Source organism: Mesocricetus auratus, unplaced genomic scaffold, assembly GCF_017639785.1.
Source record: "Mesocricetus auratus isolate SY011 unplaced genomic scaffold, BCM_Maur_2.0 Super-Scaffold_100004, whole genome shotgun sequence".
In the NCBI taxonomy this organism is placed as follows: domain Eukaryota; kingdom Metazoa; phylum Chordata; class Mammalia; order Rodentia; family Cricetidae; genus Mesocricetus; species Mesocricetus auratus.
In genome coordinates this window covers 29143043-29161725 of record NW_024429189.1, presented here as the reverse complement: position 1 = coordinate 29161725, position 18683 = coordinate 29143043, and the positions used below count along the sequence as shown (strand labels likewise).

The 18683-nt window shown below is 41.7% G+C and overlaps 1 protein-coding gene and 1 long non-coding RNA gene across 4 annotated transcripts in view; one reads left to right on the top strand and one right to left on the bottom strand.

Moving 5' to 3' along the window:
* Positions 1–18683, top strand: part of Ly75 (lymphocyte antigen 75) — a 134054-nt gene that overhangs the window by 63300 nt on the left and 52071 nt on the right. For all 3 annotated transcript variants that reach the window (XM_040744842.1, NM_001281884.1, XM_040744841.1), the window contains exons 24-31: positions 688–817; positions 2569–2795; positions 6365–6530; positions 8844–9011; positions 11245–11361; positions 12038–12232; positions 15122–15348; positions 16736–16904. In XM_040744842.1, the coding sequence (XP_040600776.1) occupies positions 688–817; positions 2569–2795; positions 6365–6530; positions 8844–9011; positions 11245–11361; positions 12038–12232; positions 15122–15348; positions 16736–16904 (1399 nt within the window). The remainder of the gene's footprint in view (positions 1–687; positions 818–2568; positions 2796–6364; positions 6531–8843; positions 9012–11244; positions 11362–12037; positions 12233–15121; positions 15349–16735; positions 16905–18683) is intronic.
* Positions 1–18683, bottom strand: part of LOC121140359 — a 62506-nt gene that overhangs the window by 18692 nt on the left and 25131 nt on the right. The window lies entirely within an intron of this gene.

The window sequence follows — 18683 nt, the reverse complement described above, 5'->3', positions numbered from 1 at the left end:
ATTAAGACTGATCAGTTCCTTTAGAATTCCTGTAGTTACTTTTGCCTTATTCCTAAGGGGTTTTCTTTGTTTGAAAATATGTGTATCTATGTTAACACTTTGAATTTCTAAAATTAATTGACTTTTTATGCCTTGAATGTTTGTCATGGTGTAGGTGGATTCTTCTGTCCCTCCTGCCAGCTCCCAAATCATGACATAGAGACTATTATTACAAAGCTCGGCTGGTAGGTTAGGCTTGTTCTAACTAGTTCTTAGAACTTAAATTAACCCATATCTTTTCATCTATGTCCTACCAAATGGCTTTTACCTCTATCCCATTTTGTGTGTCCAACTCTTTCCACATATGGCTGTTGACTCCTGGCATCTCTACCTTTCTTCCCAACTTTCTCTCTGTCCTGAAAAATCCTTCTTAGCTATTGGCCATTTAGCTTCTTATTAAACCAATCACAGTGACATAACTTCACACAGCACAAGGGAATATTCCACAATATCAAGTCTTGTTGTTGCTGTTGTTTTGTTCTTTGGAAATGTCATGGTAAGTTCTCTCAAGAGTTGTTTTGGTTTGGTTTTGGCTTTGGTTCATATGTGGTCTTGTAGGGGGAAGAAGAAACTATTTAAGATCCAAAATTTTCTTGCAAGGATCTTCAGAGCATTAGTCCCATAGCTATACTAATATTTTCTTTTTAGTTTATTGACGAAGAGTCTCACTACCACTGTGCCCTGATGCTCAATCTCAGAAAGTCACCACTCACTGGGACCTGGAATTTTACCTCCTGCTCCGAACGCCATTCCCTGTCTCTCTGTCAGAAGTACTCAGGTATCAGCTGTCACCTAGATAGCTACCATAGTTTATGCTGTTAGATACATAGGGCTTCTTACTGAAGTCTCACAAATGAATTCATATAATTTTATAGTTATGTATCTTACATTTTTAGCATAGACAAGTTCATGTTGACACAGTGAGGCAGATTATCTCTTATAGACTGTTTTTTTACAGATATTACCACAGTTAAATATAAAAATTAAATCTATGGTAGAACATGTTAATATTTGTCTAATGAAAGTCATAGTTCAATATTCTAATAAGCTATAGTTGAATGTTCTTTCTACTTAGACACTTACAGATTTTAGTTTTTAATCTGAGGAAAAGTTCAGTACTGTACAAACACTGTTAAATTTAGCTGACAGAAATTATAGGAAACACCATGTATGAAGCCATCTGTGTTTTCCCATAGTTAAAATAATATATAATGTGTACTTCAAAAGTAGAAACAACCCAGCTGGATGTGGTAGCATAGCCCTGTAATCCCAGGACTGGGGATACAGAATGAATCCTGTAAGTTCAAGGCCAGTCTGTTCTACATAGTGAGTTCCAGAACAGCCAGGGCTACATTGTAAGAGAAAAAGATTAAATAGAAACTACCCACTTTTTGGAAATATATTGCATTATTTTTAATTAACCATCGTAAGTTTTTAACTAAAAGTTTTTGTTATATGAGACCCTTAAGCACATATTTCATGTTCCTTAGCAAAGCTTTTGCTAAATTAATCTTTTCCCATTTGTCCCACCCTCTCTAATGACTTTCTTATTCAGATAAGGAATAAGGCAGTAACAAGCGGCTCTGCAGATTTTTTTCCAGGGTAACTCTGCCACTTGAAAACTTTGTAAGGGGACACTTTTTGGAACTAGTTTTATTGATGCTTTGATAATTTCATACAATGTATTTTGGGTGCATTCACACACTCACACCCACACCACACCACACCCACACAAATATCCCCCAACCCTTCCCACATTCATCCTTCTCTCCCTACCCTTTCCCAAAACTTCATTTCCTTTGAGTTGTTTTCCAATAGCCTATTGAGGCCAATTTGTGCTGCCTGTATAGTCCTGGCTATAACCTGATTAACCTACCATGAGCCATGCTCTTAAAGAAACCTGGCTGTCCTCCACTGGAATCATCAGTTGTTCATAGGTCTTCAGTTGGGGGTTGGGACTCATGAACCACTTCCCTGTCAAAGTGCACCACCGGCTTGGCCTTGTGCAGGTCTCCTACTGGTACCCAAGCCACTGGGAGTTTATAAGTGCAGCAGTCCTGCCATGTCCCAAAGATGCTGTTTCATAGCTGTCCAGCCCAACTTCGGGCTCTTAAAATCCTTCTGCCCCCTCTTTAGAGAGTCCCTGACCTTTGGGGCAGTGAAGGGTGATCAAGATGTTGTAAGGAGAGAGTTTTAAATACTTTTCCTGGCAAAGCAGTTTACACAAAAGGAGGCGTTTGTCACCAACTTGGAATGATAATCTTATTGCAGGCAGGTTTTATGTGTAGTTTTTCTCCTCTCAAATAAGAACTAAACAAAAGTGTCCCAATTTCAGCAAGTTACAAGTCACATATTTTACCTAAGCCATTCAGCAAGACATAGCTTAATCTCTCAACAAAATTCTGAAATAAATAGGCAATGATGTCTGATGTAAACTGGTAAGGGATGAAATCTGGAAGTCCGACAGACCTCTATGACTCAGCATAGTGTGTGGGAGGAACTGTTGTTACTGTTTTTCTTTTACAATAGAAAATGAAGACGGACGGCCCTGGGAGACTAATTCGGAAACTGTAAAATATCTAAATAACCTGTACAAGATCATCTCGAAGCCTCTGACGTGGCATGGTGCTCTGAAGGAGTGTCTGAACGAGAACATGCGGCTGGTGAGCATCACAGACCCTTACCAGCAAGCCTTCCTCTCCGTGCAGGCCACCCTGCGCAACACCTCCTTCTGGATCGGACTCTCCAGTCAAGACGTAAGTTTCCCATTCCTCCTGCTAGCTCCTCTCGTAGACCCAAAGAAGGCAACATCTAAAACTGTATGTGGTTAATTCCATGAATGTCTGTTTTTATGCCATTTGTCTTTTGACGTGAAGCGAAAGATTGGGGTTTTCGAAGACGTTCTAGCAGGTGTGACGCATTGAGTTCTTTTTATTTATCTTTGTTGACTGAGCTGGAATAGGAAGTTGTCAGGTCTCCTCAACCAAAGATGAGAAAGGAAGAATTTAAAACTCAAATAGGCAGACTTTTCTTTCTAGACTGCCAGTTCCCAAATCAAGACTTAATTAATTATAAATGCTCGGCCAATAGCTCAGGCTTGTCACTAGCTAACTCTTGCATTTAAGTTAACCCATATCCCTTATCAATGCTTTGCCGCATGGCTTGGTACCTTTTCTCAGTATGGCATGCCCATCTTGCTTCTCTCTGCATCTGCTTGTGACTCCTCTAACTCCACCCTTCTTCTTCCAAGTAGTCTTCTAGTCTGACTCTCCTGTCCAGCTATAGGCCAGTTAGCTCTTTATTAACCAATGAGAGTAATTCTTATTTACAGTGTATAAAGATTGTTCCACAACAAGAGACCCTGTCTGGGACAGCATAAAAGGTAAAGCCTGGCACCTGAGACAGACCTTAGACCTCCACATCCAAGCCATGGTACATGTTTACGCATGTGCACATAAACACAGACACAGGCACATCACACACACACACACACATACACACAGAGACATGCATATCTCACACACACAGACATGCACATCTCACACACACATACACACACACACACACACAGACATGAACACATTACACACACTGAGACATCATATACACATAACATGTATGATTTAAAATTTTAAACTATAATAAATTAAAAGAATGAAGATTAAAATCACCTGCATTATAATCACTGTTAGTGAGGTGTGGTGGCTTCATACCTGTAATCCCAATACTTAGGAGCTGCAGCAGGGGGATTGTCTTAAGAACAGGGCCAGCATGGGCTTTAAAAATGAGTTCCAGTGGGGGAATGAGGGGATAACGGGGGGGGGGGGGGGGGGATGGGGGAAGGCACGGGAGGAGGGGAGGGAAAAGGAGAGGGACCTGGAACTGACTTGTGAAGCAACCTTGTTTCTTATCTAAATTTAAAAAAAAGAATAAAAAAAATCATTATTGATTTAAAAAAAAAATGAGTTCCAGACCAGCCCAACCTGCCAAGCAAGATTCTCACTGTTTATTAAAAAGTCACTGTTGCTAAAGTATCAGAAGTTTACCATGGGTATTTTGGTGTGTGTTCTTGAGTTACTGTATCTATGGGTTTATTTTTAAAACAGATGGAGTCATGTCTCATAACTTTTCCCTTTTTTTTTTTTTCGGTGTTTTTGAGACAGGGTTTCTCTGTGGCTTTGGAGGCTGGCCTGGAACTAGCTCTTGTAGACCAGGATAGTCTTGAACTTACAGAGACCCACCTGCCTCTGCCTCCTGAGTGCTGGGATTAAAGGCATGCACCACCACTGCCTGGCAACTTTTCCCATTTTCCACTTAATGACTTTAGTATTTTTCCTTAGTCTGTTTCCTATAATCATGATAATCATTAGAGAGAGAGAGAGAGAGAGAGAGAGAGAGAGAGAGAGTGTGTGTGTGTGTGTGTGTGTATGTGTGTGATGGAGACACACATGTGGAGATCAGAGGACAACTTCAACTTTGTGGAGTCTGTCCTTTGAATGGTTTGCAGGGAGGGAGCTGAGGTCATCAGACTTGTCCAACAAGTGATCTACCCATTGAGCCATCTTGCTAGCCTCTCTTGTGTTTTGACTTGCAGTTCTCTTTTCCCTTCTCCCTTCGTTTTACATATCCTGTGTAGCTGTTGTCTGTGTGTCTTCATAAGCTGCTTTTAATCTTTGGAACATGGCAGGATATGAAGATGTAATGGTGTAGATTGAAAACAACTGAAATTTTAGAAACAGAATAGAAGTAATGCAAGACCTTACTCAAGTAACATGTCACTAGGGAAGTACAGTGAGGACAAGAGCAGCATGGAGCCTGCAACTGTGGGCACAGCTGTTTTTATATACATTTATAAGGAAAGTCCTGTTGCCCTGAAATAAAGCATGCTCACTGTGTCCTAACTATAACAATTCCTGCTTAAATGAAATCCAGAGTAGGGTCACAGCAGTACTTAAGACATCTGAAAGTCAGTGTGTACAGTGTATACAGCCTCGCATAAGACATATATCAGAGAGAGGCATGGATCCTGGGAGTTTGCTGTAAATGAATGGACATCAAGGGACACCAAAGAACATAATACCTACTAGCCCTCCACTTACAGTCCTTTGATATCTGAGGACGAAGAATGAACAGGTTTCCCTCGTGCAGCTAAAACAGATTGTTAGCTTGGAAAAAGGCAAGTTCCAATTAAGATCAATGAAAGTTTAGGTGTTAGAAGGGTTAAGTGCTTATAGTCTTGATCAGGAGATTTCACATTCATTGCAGACAGGGAATACAAAAGAGGATTTGTCTGTGATAGAAGGAGGCTCCCAAGGCTGTTGGCAGGGACTGGTGGAACAGGGGAAGAATTTGGGACAGTGTAGGCCAGGGTGTAGGTAAAATCATGCCTCCCAGGGGGCAAGTTTAAAGCCCCACAGTGGCTTAGGAATTAACTGGAAGAATGTTTGCTAGCAGCCAGGAGGCCCTGCATTCAGTCCCTAGCACTACCAAAATAATGAAGCATTTGGTTTTGAAATAAGCAGCCTGTGTGTGACCTTCCCTTGGGCCTCAGAAATGCTTCATTCTATTGTACAGTTGGGCCAGAATTGGTGATTAAGGCCTAGCACCTGATGGCACCAGGGGGACGCTTCATTAACTATCCCTGAAACCCAGTGTCAGCCTCATAAAGTCATTCTCAAGACAGGTGGGTGGTCAGGCCCTGTTCTAAAGACAAGTGTTTGGAGGCCTCCAGAATGATATAAATACTGTAAAGGAGGCTGTTTTGCCCCAGAGACCCGTGTGAATTGCATCGACTTAAGCTGAGACAAAGGAAATGTACGTTTTACACTTGATTAGTCTTGTGTCACAGCCATTTCACAGATGGGGCGGGGCTGGGAACTTGGAAGGTCAAGTTGACAGATCAAAAGCTCACACGTGATTGGACTCCTGTTCACAGCCAGATTTTGCTCTTTCTAGTATGCTATGTTATCTCCATTGTACTCCATGCAAACAGTAGTCCTCTCTCCACTTTTGCTTTCTGGTTTCCAACAAACAGTTCTTAAGATCTGTGGGCAGAGCGTATGATGGTTAGGAACACAGGGTCTAAGAGCCTGAATGGAGTCCCAGCACTGCACCCTCAGTTCCCTGATCTGTTAAGGGGAGATAACAGTGCCCCTCTCAAATGGCTTTTAGCTGGATTAAACAAGTCAATATTTACCAAAGATTTGAGAGAGTGCTTAACGCAATATAAAATACAACCAACAATTATCTGGCCTCACTGGTTAAAATAATATGAGAGGGATAGTGTGAATATCATCTCTTTGAAATGAATTTCTGCACCTCACAGGATGAACTGAACTTTGGTTGGTCAGATGGGACATATCTTCATTTTAGTAACTGGGCTGTCGACAATGAGAAGCTTGATGACTGTGTGATCTTAGACACGGATGGATTCTGGAAAACAGCCGACTGTGATGAGAACCAGCCTGGGGCCATTTGCTACTACCCAGGAAGTATGTAAATTTCAAGTGTGATAGAATTTTGTTCATTCGGTTTTACAAAATCTTACTTGGGGATTATAAGGAAATCACATCCTTTAAAAAATTATTTTTACTACTTTGTTATGTGTGTGGGTGTTTTGGCAGTGTGTATGTCTGTGAACTATGTGCATGCCTAGTATTCATGGAAGCTAGATCCCTGGAACTGGAGTCACAGATGTTGTAAGCTCCCGTGTAGGTGCTGGGAATCTAAGCTAGGTCTGTGGGAGCAGACATCTCCTAACCCTTGAGACGACTCCAGCTCCGTCATGCCCATTTTTTTCAACAAAAATTTGCTGCAAACATTTGTACTCAAGAATTATTGATTATAAATTGTTTTGTAATTAATTTTTGCCATTTTTATTTTTTAATTTCATTTTACATTCCAACCACAGTTCTCACACACACACCTCCCCTTGCCTCCTCCCCTCCTCCCCCCAGACCACCCCCAGTCCATTCCTCTTCACCAGTAAGGGCTCCCATGGGGAGTCAACAAAGTCTGACACAATAGGTTTGGGCAGGGCCAGGCCCCTCTCCCATGCATTAAGGCTGAGCATGGCCTCCCACCATGGGGAGTGGGCTCCAGCAAGCTAGCTCATGTACCAGGTTTGTAATCGTGGTCCTGCTGCTAGGGGGTCCTTTGATAGCCCAAGCTCCACAGCTGTCCCCCGCATATGGAGTGCCTGGTTCTGTGCCCTGGAATCTCCACAGCTGTAGGTCTACAGTTCATGAGTTTCCACAGAGCTTGGTTCAGCTACCTCTGTAGATTTCTCCATCCTGACCTTGACCTCCCTTGCTCATATGGTCCCTCTTCCCTCTCTTCGACTGGATTCCCGGATGTAATCACTTTTTATTTCGGATTTTCTTTTTATATCAGCTGACAGTGTTGACTGTCCCATTGTGACTCAGCCTCATCCTACATGTTTTTATTCACATGTATTTATAAAACTAACTCATAGGAACTCTCTCTTAGTTAATTCGTAACACCAACAACTAATAGCTTAAGCCACTGTTAAAACTCCCAGGCATGGTGGCACATTGTCTTTAATCTCAGCACTCAGAGGTAGAGCAGAAGATTGGCCAAGCCTGGCCAAGCCTGGACTACCAGGCAAGCCCGTCTCAAAAACAAAGACGCAGGTGATTGTTGATTGCACAGAATAGCAAGACAGTCAAGGTAGCTTAAGTCAAAACGGAACTCAGAACACCGCTCTGCAAACAAGGGTAGATCTAGAGAAGGAATATCAGAAACCCAGCTCTCAGGAGCCTGTAGCAGGCACTGTCTGTGAGTTTGAGGCCCGCCTGGTCTATGTAGCAAACTCCAGGTCATTCAGAGCTACACTGGGAAACCCTGCCTCAAAAAGCAAAAATAAAACAAATAAAAAATTCCCAGTATCAGCAAGAAAACAGAAACCCAGAGATGATGTGACACCGCCTGTCCTTTCTGTTTTTCTCTGTTTCTTCACTCTGTCCCTCCAGAACTTTCTTATCTCTCTGCACGTAGTAGAACATGGCTGCACTACAACTTTCACTTCTGCCTGTAACTAAAGGTGAGTTTCCAACTCTTTGGATCTAACGGGCTCAGCCTGAGTTGGGTATGCATCCTCCAGCCCAATCAGGGACCCAGATTTGTGTGTTTGTGGTAGAAGGAACACACTATTTCTGAGACAAAGGGATTTGTCACAAAATGGGAGAAAATTGCCCAGTAGTCTCTAAGACATAGTAAATCTTTCTCAATTATTTTCAGTTCTGCATATCTATATTTGCATCTTCTAGATATAGGACTTTTTCATAATATGAGAAAAAATTAAGATATTCTAGAGGCCATGTTTTAAATGATATCTCTGCTTAATTTTGTTGAGAGAATAACTATTTCATTAAGTTATTTCATTAAAACTAGAGATGTCAGTAAGCAGAAATGTGAGCATGAACCACCCAGTTATAGTTAGATGCCTATTGTTAATTAATATGTTTATAAGGTTCCTCTGGGGAGGCTCCTGGTACTTGACATTTAATAATGCAGGAAGACAGAAACTCATGTATCCTAAAAACACCTCATTTTTTACATTCCTCCACTCCACAGCAGGGGCAAAAAAAAATTATGTCAGATAATTTCCTCAGCACAGAGAGCCAGCATTCTTCATGCTATATTCGAGTGTAAACAGGCAAGCCTCACCAGACTGTTACTTCCTCACTTCCTGCAGCTTTCCCACAAATCAAGTCTAATGACTGCGAACAGGATTTAACATTTACGTCTGAAATTAGAATTCTTACCATTAACTCTTTTCCTAGATGAGACTTCAAAGGAGGTCAGACCGTTGAACAGTGCTAAATGCCCATCTCCTGCGCAGAGTACTCCGTGGGTCCCATTTCAGAACTCGTGCTACAACTTCATGATAACGAAGAATAGACATAGGACAATCACACAGAAGGAAGTACACTCCTTATGCCAGAAACTGCGTGAGTATAGTCTACCGTCCTCACGTACTGCGACATACTCGCTTTTTACGTCACCTGTTATAAAGATTCCTAAGTGGCACTGGTGACTGATTCTCCTGATTTTCACACAACCAGAGAACTGGTTGTGAGGCAGCTAGACCCAAGTGAACTAGGTCACTGTGTAGAGAGGAGGCCAGTTACAGCACTCGTCAGAGCCAAGGTCAAAGGGGGTTGACCTTCCACACTTTGAGCTCTCCAGACCTGGAACAGTTCCCAGTTAAACCCTGAGGGTCTGTCATTTGTGAATGATGGAAAAGAAGGAACTATGAACTTTGTGCTGAGTTCCAGTGGAAAGCATCAAGTCATTATCCCCCAAAGTGTGCTGTGTCTTAAGAGCACCTGTTTTAAGAGTTCTATTGAGAGAGAGAGAGACAGAGACAGAGACAGAGACAGAGAGAAACAGAGAGACAGAGAGAGAGAGACAGAGACAGAGACAGAGAGAGACAGAGAGACAGAGACAGAGAGAGACAGAGAGACAGAGAGAGAGACAGAGAGAGACAGAGAGACAGAGACAGAGAGAGACAGAGAGAGAGAGAGAGAGACAGAGAGAGAGAGAGAGAGCAGGAGCTCCCTTCTGAACCCCAGATTAGGCATAAACCATACCCAAACACTTGTTTTCACAGAGACCCTTTGTTAAGCAGGGGAGAAAAGTTAAAGAGGCTGCTTTCTGACTCGAAGAAAAACAGCAGCAAATGACCTTGCAGGTGTAATTTTTAAGGGGAGGAAAGGGGGGTGTCTGTTAGAATGGGCTTGGGTGTGGTGGTAATGGACACAGGATGAGGAAAAGGGGACAGGAGTGTTTCTCCCCCGGGGGGGGGGACAGAGGACTAGGGGGCAGGAGTGTTTGTCCTGGAGGACAGAGGGTTGCCTCTACAGAGAGAGGAGACGGGGGGGGGGGCACACAGGAAAATGGCAGTTTATGAAGGTAAAATGGGAAACCCGGTGTGAGGATGACGTGTTTAATCTCAATTGGCCATGTTAATTGGATAAACTGAAGGAGCTAGACCTTGGTAGTCAGCCTCAGGAGGAGGAAGTGGCCGAGTAAATGGCCAGCTTTAGGAATGAAATCTAACAGTTTTTAGCGAGGCGGGGGGGGTTGGGGGAAGGTGCACGGCCTGCCAGAGCCAGGTACTTCAGTGGGTTAGTGTCCCTACAGAGTCTCACTGGGGAAACAAACTACTCTTAAGGGTTGACTGCATGCCCAGGAGCAGTAGATGGCCAACAGAAAACAGACTCAGTGGCATCTTTGGAGGTTCCTTATCTCATAATGTCATGTAGGGCTTTTCTTTTTATTCCTTTTTAAATTATTATTTATTTTCACCCTACAGGACTTTTGTATCTGCATTATGGCTTCTGGTCTGTGTTTCTTTGGGATTCCTGAATGTGCATGAGCTGGTGTCTGCATCTATATCTGTTTCTTGTGCTTTCTTGGGTTCTTTTCCTTTGGTTTGCTTTTGTTTTTATCTTATTATGGTTTATTTTATTATTAGCCCCTAACTCCCTGTTTGTTTTCTAATGAGAGACAGAATGCAGGGGTATATCCAGATGGGAGGGGAGGTGAGGAGGAGCTGGGTGGGGGGTGTAGAGGGAGGGGAACCACAATCAGCATATACTGCATGAAAAAAAATCTATCTTCAATAATAAAAAATAAAATAAGAACAATTAAAAAAGAAATACTGTCATAAATGAACTAGCTTAACTTTGATTGTATCAGTGTTTCCAAATGTTTCATCCATGTGCATTTTTGTGAGAAGCCTCTTGTTTTCTTCCAAGCAACACATTCGACCCTGACGCAGCAGTGGTGTCTGAGGAAGAGGCAGGCCTGTCTTAGGAGTTGAGGAGGAAATGATCTAATTATATTTTAATTTAAAATTACACAAAAGAAGTTTTATTACAGGGTAGTCTTTAACAGTATCCCGTTAATACCGTGTGGATTTGTGCCCTTCAGAGAGTGAGCTTTAAATGAAGGGAAAGAGAAGTGGGTGTCTTAATTTCTCTGCTCAGCTACCGGATCCTGTGTCCTGCGGAGCCAGGTGCTCATCAGAATGTGTGAACACTGCACAGCCTGTCATTTTAGTGAGCTGATGGCCGTTTCCGGGGGGCTGTATCTGGCAAGCAGAACTTCCTGACTCTCAGGGAAGGCAGAGAGTACTGCACAAAGGAACTGTTAAAACTGACTTTGTTTTGTTGACAGATTCAAAAGCACAGATTCTGAGTATTCGAAATGAAGAGGAGAATAACTTTGTGGTTGAGCAGCTTCTGTACTTCAATTATATTGCTTCGTGGGTCATGCTAGGAGTAACGTATGAAAGTAAGTGGGGACTGTGGGTTTCTGGTAGAACTTCGTTATGTCCTGTTACCAAGCTACAAAGTGCCATCCTGGAACTCGCTCTGTCAACCAGGCTGGCCTTGAACTCACAGAGATCCACTGCCTCCTTCGTGCTGGGACTAAAGACGTGTGCCACCACTGCCCCTCTAAATTAATTTCTTATTGTGTTAACAGCAAGGAGCTCATATTCATAACTTTGTGTGTTAATATCCAGTTATTCAGCACCATTTCTTAAGAACCTGATGTCCACACTGAAAGGAAGCACGTTAAAATGTTTCACTCGGGAGTATGCACAATTGTGTCCAGAGAAAATCATTTCTTTCACTAATTTTTAAGATGTCAAGAGTTTTAAAAACTAAAATAGTTATAATCGTTTATGTCACAGTTAAAAGTATATGTAAGGAGAATGGATAGTTGACGAAAAGTGACATATAAGCTACTGAAGAGTGGAGTTCTAGTTCATTTTTTTTGTATTGACAATTTATATTTTCAGGTTAAAATCAAACTTACAATTAGAAGATACGTTTTTAAAGGTATAGCTAATCTGACAACCTTTCAGAAGGTAAAGAAAGGAGGGAATAAATCAGTGGTTTGAAATGCTAACACTGAAACTGAAATTTGGACTGAATCTCTAAGCAGAGAATCTTTTCTTTCCTAGACAATTCTTTGATGTGGTTTGATAAGACTGCATTGTCGTACACACACTGGAGAGCAGGAAGACCAGCCGTGAAAAATCACAAATTTTTGGCTGGTCTAAGTACTGATGGCTTCTGGGATATTCAGTCCTTCAATGTAATTGACGAAACACTTCATTTTTACCAACACAGCATTTTAGCCTGTAAAATCGAAATGGGTAAGAGCCTTCCTCACTTCTCTGTTTCCGTGGTAAAATAGCCTGACAGAAAGCAGCTTATGGGAGAAAGGTTTGTTTTGGTTCATGGTTCTGGTCCATCATGCCGGGGAAGACATAGCAGTAGGCAGGGAAGGCATGATGGCAGGAGCAGGAGGCCTGCCCACCATCCTGTCACACACTCATGAAACCGAGAGTAAACAGGAAGTAGAACACCGCTATCAAGCGTCATGGCCCACCCCAGTGACCCCCTTCTTCCAGTGAGGCCCTGCCTCCTGAGGGCTCCACAATGTCCCCAAGTAGTGCCATTAGCCGGGGACATGTCCTATTCAAACCACAACATGAATAGGTGTGGTCTCACTCCGGGAAAACAGGGTATAAGGCCATTCATTCCACTAGAGAGATTCAAACTAAAGCCTGGAGAGCTCCCTTCACATTTACGTGTGGGACTGAAGAAGGCAAGAGAGAGAGCAAAGCCTTGGAGTCCTGGTCTCAAGTTCCAGAAGGGAAGCATGGCTGGTGAGACAGCAGTAACTATTTCAACCTTTGTAGGCAAGTCTAGATTATTTGGTAATGGAAGAGCTCAACAAGAATTATGAGGGGGCAGTTGATTGAGTCTTGAAAGAGGGATGGAACGTCTATAAAAAAGAATGTTTGAGTAGACTTTGACATTCCAGGCAAAATGCACGTCTTACAATGTTGTCTAATCCTTAAATAAGCCTATTTTGAAATGTAAATTATGTACAGTTTATTACCAGCTTCAAAACCTGAGGGGTAGCAGCTTGAGCTGCTAAGGCGTCCGCTGACGTGGGGCCCGTGGCAGCGATGCCCTCGTGGACCTCTTTGCTCTGGGTGCTGCAGTTATGGGCTAGAGACCTGTCACATCAGTGTTCTTGTATTGACAGTCGCTCTGTCTTCCTGCTGTCTAAGATGCCCCAACCCTCACCTTCCCTGCCTCTTTTCTCATTGAGCATCTTTCTCTCAGCCAGTAACTTCATCGTTCTCTGTATGTCCGGCCACGTATTGGTAGCTTTGTTTTCTTCTTGCCAAAATGTTTTCTATTCTTTAGCATACATTTTAATACAGCGTTCATTTTAGACTAGATTTAGATTTGCAGAGAACTTGTGCCATTAGAACTGAGAGGTCTCGCTATCCCACAACCCATCTCTCTGTGTTAACATGTTTCATGAGTGTGGTACATTTACAACTAAGAAACCGGCATTGATTGGTGCATAAGAACTAACTAAAGCCCGTGCCTTACTCATACCCCCTAGTTTTTACTTAGTGTACTTTTTCTGTTCATCTATCCATCCAGGATACTATGTTAATCTCAGCCATGAGTTCTCTGAACTGTGAGGACATCTCGTTTGACAGTTTTGAGGTTATTTGGTCATTATATTGTCCAGATTGTCAGTTTTGTTTAAGCTGTGATTTCGAGTTTGGGAGAAGGTGTCATTTTTACCATAGCCTATGGACAATGTATACTGTCAACATCAGTGCTGATTTAGCCTTGATCTCACTGGTCAAGATTGTGTTGTTCATTTCTCAGTTGTAAACTTACCCTTTTTGTCCCCTCTCCAAGCTGTACTCTCTGTAAAGATGTTACTACACTCAGTCCATACTTACAGGAGGAGGGAGTTATCCTCCATCTTTGGGATGCAGGGCAGGGTAGCTATGTGATTATTTGGATTTCTGTTTAAGATATTTGTCTGCATTTTGAAATTTATTCAGTCATTTATACTCTCATCACTATTCCATCACTGTAGTTCTGTTGCTTGTTCAACTACTGCTTTTTTTGTTTGTTTGTTTGGTTTTGGTTTTTCAAGACAGGGTTTCTCTGTATTGCTTTGGAACTTGCACTATAGCCTAGGCTGGCCTCAAACTCACAGAGCTCCACCTTCCTCTGCCTCCCAAGTGCTGGGACTAAAGGCATGTAGCATCAAAGCCTTGCTCAATTACTGTTTTTAATATTTAGAACTGTGTGTGTGTGTGTGTGCGGGCACGCGCGCGTGCGCATGCACCCATGTAATTAGGAGAGGACAACTTTCTGTGGTTTCTTCTTTCCTTCCACCCTTATATGGGTTCCAGGGAGTGAACTCAGGCTATCAGCTGGCAGAACAAATGCTTTTACAGGTGGAACCATCTCACCAACCTGATTTTTTCTTTTTAGCCTTTGCTTAACCCTCTATACCTACTTCAGAATCTTAGTTATTGCTTTTATACTTTGAAGCCAAGTGCTGTGGTTTGTGTCTCTAATCCCAGCACTTAGAGAAAGGCAGGAGGATATCAAGGCTAGCCTCAGCTACCTAGTAAGTTTATGGCCAGCCTGAGGTCTCTGAGAACAGTTCTTGAAAACAAAACAAAACAAACAAACAAAACCCTGGTACTTGGGATTTTTGTTCAGCGTATCACACTAATCCCTGGTCTGCTCAGACCCGCCTCTTCCAGCTTGACCATGAGGAGCTCTTTCCTTGGACTCCAGTGTCCCTGTGGGCATTCCATCATTACTGTCTTGGTATTGATTTGCTTATTTTCAGCACTTCCATACTTTCTGAATGTCTTCTTTCTCTTTAGCCTTAATATCCCCTACATTACAGACCTGATTTTTTTGTCAATCTTTCTGACTCCCCTAACGCAGGTAACTCTCTCCTTTACAGTCAGTCTCACTTGTCCTAGTGGCTAATCATTTTGCCATCATGTCATGACAACTATATGTGTGTGTGTGTACATATGCACATATGTATGTATGTATGTATGTATGTATGTATGTATGTATATGTGCTGTGGAAATAGGAAAAACAAAGTTTACACTTGACCTCTTAAATTAGTTTGTCTGAAACATGTATTTGAAACTATTTAAGCTTACCAGCCCTTTTGTTTTTGATGCTATAGTTGACTACAAGGAAGAACGCAATAGCACACTACCAGAGTTCATTCCGTATGAGGACGGCGTCTATAATGTTATTCAGAAAAGGGTGACGTGGTACCAGGCCTTGAGCATGTGTTCTCAGAGTGGAAGACATTTAGCAAGTGTCCACAACCCAAAGGAGCAGCTCTTTCTGGAAGACATTGTGAACCGTGATGGATTCCCTCTCTGGGTTGGGCTCTCGAGTCATGATGTAAGTCTCACTTGGTCTCCAGAGATTTTTTAAAGCTATGACTTTGAAAACTTGGAGATTTTTTTAGCATAAGACAATAACTCAAAATATAATAGTGGGTTAATTCCTGGTTGTTTCTTACCTTCTATGGCATGGAATAAATAAAATTATAGAGTCTTAAGTGTCCAGGCCATCCCTAGGATTCAGTGGGTTAATAACTCGATAGACTGTTGTAATCTTTTGGTTTGGAGTTATCTTTGTTGTGGGTGTAGTGATCTAAGCTCCCACAGTCCACCTCTGAGATTCATCCTTGATCCCTGGAGCTTGTTTGGGAAGGACCAGTTGGAAAGCTCATATTGAAGTAAATAGCATAGAATCGGGAAATCTTTGAGTATTAATCTGTCATTTATGTGGTAGCTGATAGTTAATGAGTTATGTAGCCTCTGCAATCCGATTTCCTCTTCAGAAAAATCAGCTAATAACATTCTTTCATATTTTAACAGAAAAATACATATAATAGGCAACCAAAATTCTTAATGTGGTCAGGACCTCTTGGATTTGAGAGGACAGACACAAGAGGAGTTGGAGAAAGGATTGGGGTGGAAAGGGTATAAATATAGAACTCAATTTTGAAATTCTCAAAAAATTAAAACTAAAAAAGATTAATATGTTGATAACACATCTTTGGTACCATCATTTGAATCCTGTATCTATATGTGTGTAGTTCTAATAATGTCTGGCATACAAAAGTAGCCATCCATTGAGAGTTCTGGGCCTCATTAAATGATCTTTAGAAAAGAATGGAGAAACATAAAAAGGAAGAAGGGAGGGAGGGTGCAATAAGATTATGGACTCACGCAAATGTTGAAAGTAGCCCCCTCTCATCTAGCTCCTTGGGGGGATGCCTTTTCTAGCCCCTACTGCGTGATGACCTCTGTAATGTTGCCAGACGCAAACCACAAAACTATGAAGTTCAGAAAATAGCTGTTGAGACCAGGATACAGCTCTGTGGTAGAGTACTTAACTAGCATAGATGAGCCCAAGGTTCAATTCCCAGCACCACCAATAATGAAAAGACCAACATGAAAAAAAAATCGGAACAACACGATGGCCTGAGTCTAAATCTTTAATTTTACTAAAGAAGTCAATGGAAGTCTTTAAGTAAGTAAATTCAGAGACAGAATGTAGTGCCTCCATTTCTAAATTTAAAGTCCTGCATATATTTTGTCAGAGCAAATGCTCCAAATTCCTGTATCAAAAGCAAATCTCTGAGGTCATAGATAGGCCTAAACTTACAATATTTATAAGCAAATGATCATCACCCTCTTCTTATAGCATATGCATTCTGCTTATATTCTTTCTGAAGTGGCACATCTGAGCTCAGAGTATCCATACTCTTCTTAAACAGGGCAGTGAATCAAGTTTCGAATGGTCCGACGGCAGTGCGTTTGACTACATCCCTTGGAAGAGCCAAGGGTCTCCTGGAAACTGTGTCATCCTAGATCCGAAAGGAACTTGGAAACATGAAAATTGTCTATCTGTTAAGGATGGTGCCATTTGTTACAAGCCTACAAAATGTAAGACTCGATTTTGAATAACTGTATTTACTATAATTTGATATAAATGTATACACATTATTTAATGAGCATTTTTATTTAGATTTTTAAATAAGGCTTGCCTACAAATTCTATAAAAAACACTTTCTGATATTTTGTGAATGGATGTATAACTGTTATATCTGTCATGGAATTTGTTGCCAAGGAGGTTTATGATTCTATCTCTAGTTACATTTTACTTTAGAATCTGACAGATGCTTGCTTCTCATAGAGATGGTTCTCAAAGACTGCGGTGTTCCCTTAATGGCATTATCAAAACCAGCTTCTTGGGCACCGGGGGAAAAGAAATTCTAAGAAAAACTGTTGGGATATGACATACGATAAAGCACACAGACAGAAAAAAAAATCCAAGAAAACAAGAGTGAGGAATGACTGTTCAAAATGCAAACATAATATTACCATATGATCCAGCAAGTCCATGTCCAGGGTTAGACTTAAAAGAACTAAAAACAGACACAGTGACTGTACAGCCACATTGGTAACAGCGTAATTCATACCAGCCAAAGGCAGAAAGGACCCAGGCATCTTCCAATAAATGAGTGGATAAGTAGAATGTAGTATGTGTATGAAAATGTATGAGTAAAATACACACAGGAGTACTACTTAAAAAGGAAGGAGATGCTAACATATGCCACAATGCAGCTAAATCTTGAAGATGATATGCTAAGCAAAATAAGCTGGTGATAAAAGGGAAAATTCTGTATAATTCTCCTTATATAAGGTACCTAGAATTGTCAAGTTCACAGTAACAGGATGTCTAATGATGGTCTATCACGATCTAGAGAGGGTGAGGTTTAGATAGTTACTGGGTCCAGAGTTTCAGTTTACAAGATGTAAAGTTCTGTAGTTGGGTAGTAGTGCTTGCTGTGAATGAGGTGCACACTAAAACATGATCAAGATGATGGTGTGTGTACTGGTGCACATGTGTAATCCTAGCACTCAGGAGGAAAAACATGAACTCAGAGCCAGTATGTTCTAGGGTGTCCTTAAGTTACAGAAACAGGGCCCAGCAGTAGTGGCTCACCCTTTAATCCCAGCCTTTGGGAGACAGAGGTAGGTGGATCTCTGTGAGTTCTAGGCTAGTCTGGTCTACAGAGTAAGTTCCAGGACAGCCTCCAAAGTTTTTCTGTCTCAGAAAACAAAAACAAAAAAGCTACAGATACAAAACCCTGTTTGAGGAGAAAACAAAAGCAACCAAACAAGGTTGAAGTGATACAGTATATATTATGTATATTTTCCTATCCCAGCACCTCAGAAACTGGATCTGGTGAAGCATGCCTGTGAGTCAAACACTTGGGACTCGGTAGGATGAGAAGTTCAAGGCCATCTTGAACCAACCTGAACTACATGTTTCACAATAGTTTTCCCCCCTGAGCAAGAATCCAGCAGAGCTGGAATGTAGAGCAATGTTAAAGTGCTTGCCTAACACTTGAGAGACCCTGTATTGTGTTCCCAGTGCCAAACAACAACAAAAAGACTATAACAAACTTACCACAATGCGAGCTCTTAAAAAAATTCACAAGTTGGAAACACAGCTTCATAAAGATTAGAAAGGAAAGGAATGTCTGCAACACAAGGCAGCCCAGCTGCAGACAGTTCTAGAAACCAACGACGTTGGCACATGAGATGTTAGGAGGCCACATGCCCTGTGGTACTGTGGTGGCTGGTGGGTGAACTCACATCACATCCACTGAAGCAACACACAGCTAAGCCCACAATCACAGGCTGTATCTCTTTGCC